This window comes from Palaemon carinicauda, chromosome 33 (genome assembly GCF_036898095.1).
Source record: "Palaemon carinicauda isolate YSFRI2023 chromosome 33, ASM3689809v2, whole genome shotgun sequence".
Classification (NCBI taxonomy): Eukaryota; Metazoa; Arthropoda; class Malacostraca; order Decapoda; family Palaemonidae; genus Palaemon; species Palaemon carinicauda.
This window is the reverse complement of record NC_090757.1, coordinates 34,675,944-34,680,943: the sequence shown is the minus strand read 5'-3', so window position 1 is coordinate 34,680,943 and position 5,000 is coordinate 34,675,944. Positions and strand designations below refer to the sequence as shown.

Sequence of the window (5,000 nt, the reverse complement as noted above, 5' to 3'; positions counted from 1 at the left end):
ATAACTTGGAAAATCCTCTGAATAAACACCATTAGTAAGGCTCTAAAATAACTTGGAAATCATCTTAATAAACACCATTATTAAGGTTTTAAAATGACTTGGAAATCATCTGAATATACACCATTATTAAGGCTACAAAAAACTTGGAAAAATCATCCAAATAAACACCATTATTAAGGCTATAAAATAACTTTGAAAATCATCTTCACACCATCAGTAAGGCTACCTATTTTACTAGGTAGCAATTACACACTAATCAATTAAAAATGCCACAATATTCATAATTCCCTTTACTGAAAACCAAACTACTACCAGCAAAACTTATAAAAGCAAAGTCTCACTATTGTCAGTGGTCTTTTATCATTCTTAATAAAAAACGCCTGAAATTTTATACCTTTTCATAAAATTAAAATAAAAACATTGAGCATCTACAGAGAAATAATGCTGCCTTCGCAATACTGATTAAGGTGCCAATGTAGATTCCTCAATATCCACTTCGTATCTCGTTAAAAAGCATTGACGGAAACTTAAATGTAACCTTTTAACAGGAGCTATTCTTTATTTAGATATTGCATATATATTTGAAGTTTTTGATTGAAAGCTATTTTTATTCTCTTCAGAAATTCAGGGAATACACCGTTGGAATGAAATGATTTTATATCAAACAAGAGCCTGAGGTCTATCTGGTGGAAATTTCGTCAAAATCCGTCAATATGTTTTGACGTTTTTAAAATGGCGAAAAAGGAAAATTCAGATTTAAAATCCGGATCCGGATCATCTATAATATTTTTACCCCCAAAGGACGTACTGGTACGTTTCACAAAAGCCATCCCTTTACCCCCATGGACGTACCGGTACGTCCTTGCAAAAAAATGCTATAAAAATGAGACCAACCTGACCTCTCTATGACAAAAATTAAGGCTGTTAGAGCAATTTAAAAGAAATATACACCAAAATGTGCTGGGAAAAAAGTAACCCCTTGGGGGTTAAGGGTTGGAAATTTCCAAAAAGCCTGGGGGTAAAAGGGTTAATGGGGCTGTTCATGACCTAAGACCTATCTGTGATGCAAATTTAATTACAATCTATCAAGTAGGAGATGATGAATGGGGAAATATTGAATTAAAAGCTCATGATAGAGACGACTGGCGAAATCTAACCGAGGCCCTTTGCGTCAATAGGCGTAGGAGGAGATGATGATGATATAAGAAAAGACCTACTTACCTCAATTCCTTCCATTTTAAAAGCGGGGATATAAAGTCACAGAGAAATCGGCCAATTTCAGATCACAATATCACAAGGCACCAAAATAACGCAGGTCAGAACCAGCTCGTATCGTTATCAAGAAAACACCAACTTAACTGTCAAGTTTCGCAAGCACGGGAACAAGTAACTGTCAAAAGCGACTGTATAAACACACGAACAAGTAACAGTCAAAAGCGACATACAGTCGTGGGTCTGCCGAAGTAGAAATAAGCCGCCTGACTGTATAAACACACGAACAAGTAACTGTCAAAAGCGACATACAGTCGCGGGTCTGCCGAAGTAGAAATAAGCCGCCTGACTGTATAAACACACGAACAAGTAACAGTCAAAAGCGACATACAGTCGTGGGTCTGGCGAAGTAGAAATAAGCCGCAAATGGAATCAAGGACTCGCTAACAGGGGTCTGAATTCTCCATTTCCAAGGACCCAAATTCACTAGCACGATGACCATCGCAGTGTGGTTGTTTACAAACCTAAAGAATTACAATTTAAGGCTACAATTGACTTGGTCAAAATTTTACAATATTTGTAATTTGGTTTTCAATGTATATTCCTAATAACTAAACATTTTTCCTTTAGAATAATTCTGGTAATTATTAAAGTGAAAATATGTCAGAATATATTAAGCGAAAATTAAAAAAAAAAATCTTTTTGATAAACTTTGAAAATGATAAAAAAGGTTTTGATCATAATTCATAATTTTATAATTTATTTTTCAATGTTGATCTTTAATAGTGAAGCATTTTTTCCTTTGTAATAATTCTGGCAATCATTTTGAAACTATTTCACAAAATATAAAGCGAAAATTTAAACAAAAAAAATCTTTTTGATGATGAGGTATGAAAATGATAAAAAAAAAGGTTTTGATCATAATTCATAATATTGTAATTGATTTTTTTATTGTTGAGCTTTAATAATTAAGCATTTTTCATTGACAATAATTTGGGTAATTGTAGTCTCATAAAGGTGAAAATGTATCAGAATATATGAAGGGAAATTGAAAAAATGTATCAGAATATATGAAGGGAAATTGAAAAAATGTATCAGAATATATGAAGGGAAATTGAAAAAATGTATCAGAATATATGAAGGGAAATTGAAAAAATGTATCAGAATATATGAAGGGAAATTGAAAAAATGTATCAGAATATATGAAGGGAAATTGAAAAAATGTATCAGAATATATGAAGGGAAATTGAAAAAATGTATCAGAATATATGAAGGGAAATTGAAAAAATGTATCAGAATATATGAAGGGAAATTTAAAAAAAATTATCAGAATATATGAAGTGAAATTGAAAAAAATGTATCAGAATATATGAAGCGAAATTGAAAAAAATGTATCAGAATATATGAAGCGAAATTGAAAAAATGTATCAGAATATATGAAGCGAAATTGAAAAAATGTATCAGAATATATGAAGGGAAATTGAAAAAATGTATCAGAATATATGAAGGGAAATTGAAAAAATGTATCAGAATATATGAAGGGAAATTGAAAAAAAATTATCAGAATATATGAAGCGAAATTGAAAAAAAATATATCAGAATATATGAAGTGAAATTGAAAAAAATGTATCAGAATATATGAAGCGAAATTGAAAAAATGTATCAGAATATATGAAGGGAAATTGAAAAAATGTATCAGAATATATGAAGGGAAATTGAAAAAATGTATCAGAATATATGAAGCGAAATTGAAAAAATCTATCAGAATATATGAAGCGAAATTGAAAAAATGTATCAGAATATATGAAGCGAAATTGAAAAAATGTATCACAATATATGAAGCGAAATTGAAAAAATGTATCAGAATATATTAAGCAAAATTGTAAAAATATATCAGAATATATGAAGCGAAATTGAAAAAATCTATCAGAATATATGAAGCGAAATTGAAAAAAAAATCTATCAGAATATATGAAGCGAAATTGAAAAAATCTATCAGAATATATGAAGCGAAATTGAAAAAATCTATCAGAATATATGAAGCGAAATTGAAAAAAAAATCTATCAGAATATATGAAGCGAAATTGAAAAAATCTATCAGAATATATGAAGCGAAATTGAAAAAATCTATCAAAATATATGAAGCGAAATTGAAACAAATCTATCAGAATATATGAAGCGAAATTGAAAAAATCTATCAGAATATATGAAGCGAAATTGAAAAAAAAATCTATCAGAATATATGAAGCGAAATTGAAAAAATCTATCAGAATATATGAAGCGAAATTGAAAAAATCTATCAAAATATATGAAGCGAAATTGAAAAAATGTATCAGAATATATGAAGCGAAATTGAAAAAATCTATCAGAATATATGAAGCGAAATTGAAAAAATGTATCAGAATATATGAAGCGAAATTGAAAAAAAAATGTATCAGAATATATGAAGGGAAATTGAAAAAATGTATTAGAATATATGAAGCAAAATTGTAAAAATATATCAGAATATAAGAAGCGAAATTGAAAAAATGTATCACAATATATGAAGCGAAATTGAAAAAATGTATCAGAATATAAGAAGCGAAATTGAAAATATGTATCACAATATATGAAGCGAAATTGAAAAAATGTATCAGAATATATGAAGCGAAATTGAAAAAAATGTATCAGAATATATGAAGCGAAATTGAAAAAATGTATCAGAATATAAGAAACGAAATTGAAAAAATGTATCACAATATATGAAGCGAAATTGAAAAAATGTATCAGAATATATTAAGCAAAATTGTAAAAATATATCAGAATATATGAAGCGAAATTGAAAAAATCTATCAGAATATATGAAGCGAAATTGAAAAAAATCTATCAGAATATATGAAGCGAAATTGAAAAAAATCTATCAGAATATATGAAGCGAAATTGAAAAAATCTATCAGAATATATGAAGCGAAATTGAAAAAATCTATCAGAATATATGAAGCGAAATTGAAAAAATCTATCAGAATATATGAAGCGAAATTGAAAAAATCTATCAGAATATATGAAGCGAAATTGAAAAAATCTATCAGAATATATGAAGCGAAATTGAAAAAATCTATCAGAATATATGAAGCGAAATTGAAAAAAATGTATCAGAATATATGAAGCGAAATTGAAAAAATCTATCAGAATATATGAAGCGAAATTGAAAAAATCTATCAAAATATATGAAGCGAAATTGAAAAAATCTATCAGAATATATGAAGCGAAATTGAAAAAAATGTATCAGAATATATGAAGCGAAATTGAAAAAATCTATCAGAATATATGAAGCGAAATTGAAAAAATCTATCAGAATATATGAAGCGAAATTGAAAAAATCTATCAGAATATATGAAGCGAAATTGAAAAAATCTATCAGAATATATGAAGCGAAATTGAAAAAATCTATCAGAATATATGAAGCGAAATTGAAAAAATCTATCAGAATATATGAAGCGAAATTGAAAAAAATGTATCAGAATATATGAAGCGAAATTGAAAAAATCTATCAGAATATATGAAGCGAAATTGAAAAAATCTATCAGAATATATGAAGCGAAATTGAAAAAAATGTATCAGAATATATGAAGCGAAATTGAAAAAATCTATCAGAATATATGAAGCGAAATTGAAAAAATCTATCAGAATATATGAAGCGAAATTGAAAAAATCTATCAGAATATATGAAGCGAAATTGAAAAAATCTATCAGAATATATGAAGCGAAATTGAAAAAATCTATCAGAATATATGAAGCGAAATTGAAAA

The 5,000-nt window shown here is 27.8% G+C and overlaps 1 protein-coding gene across 1 annotated transcript in view; it reads left to right on the top strand.

Moving 5' to 3' along the window:
* Positions 1–732: 732 nt before the first annotated feature.
* HLH3B (Helix loop helix protein 3B) overlaps positions 733–5,000 on the top strand; it is a 31,543-nt gene continuing 27,275 nt past the window's right edge. Inside the window, exon 1 of the mRNA XM_068357221.1 lies at positions 733–810. Within this exon, the coding sequence (XP_068213322.1) occupies positions 733–810 (78 nt within the window). The remainder of the gene's footprint in view (positions 811–5,000) is intronic.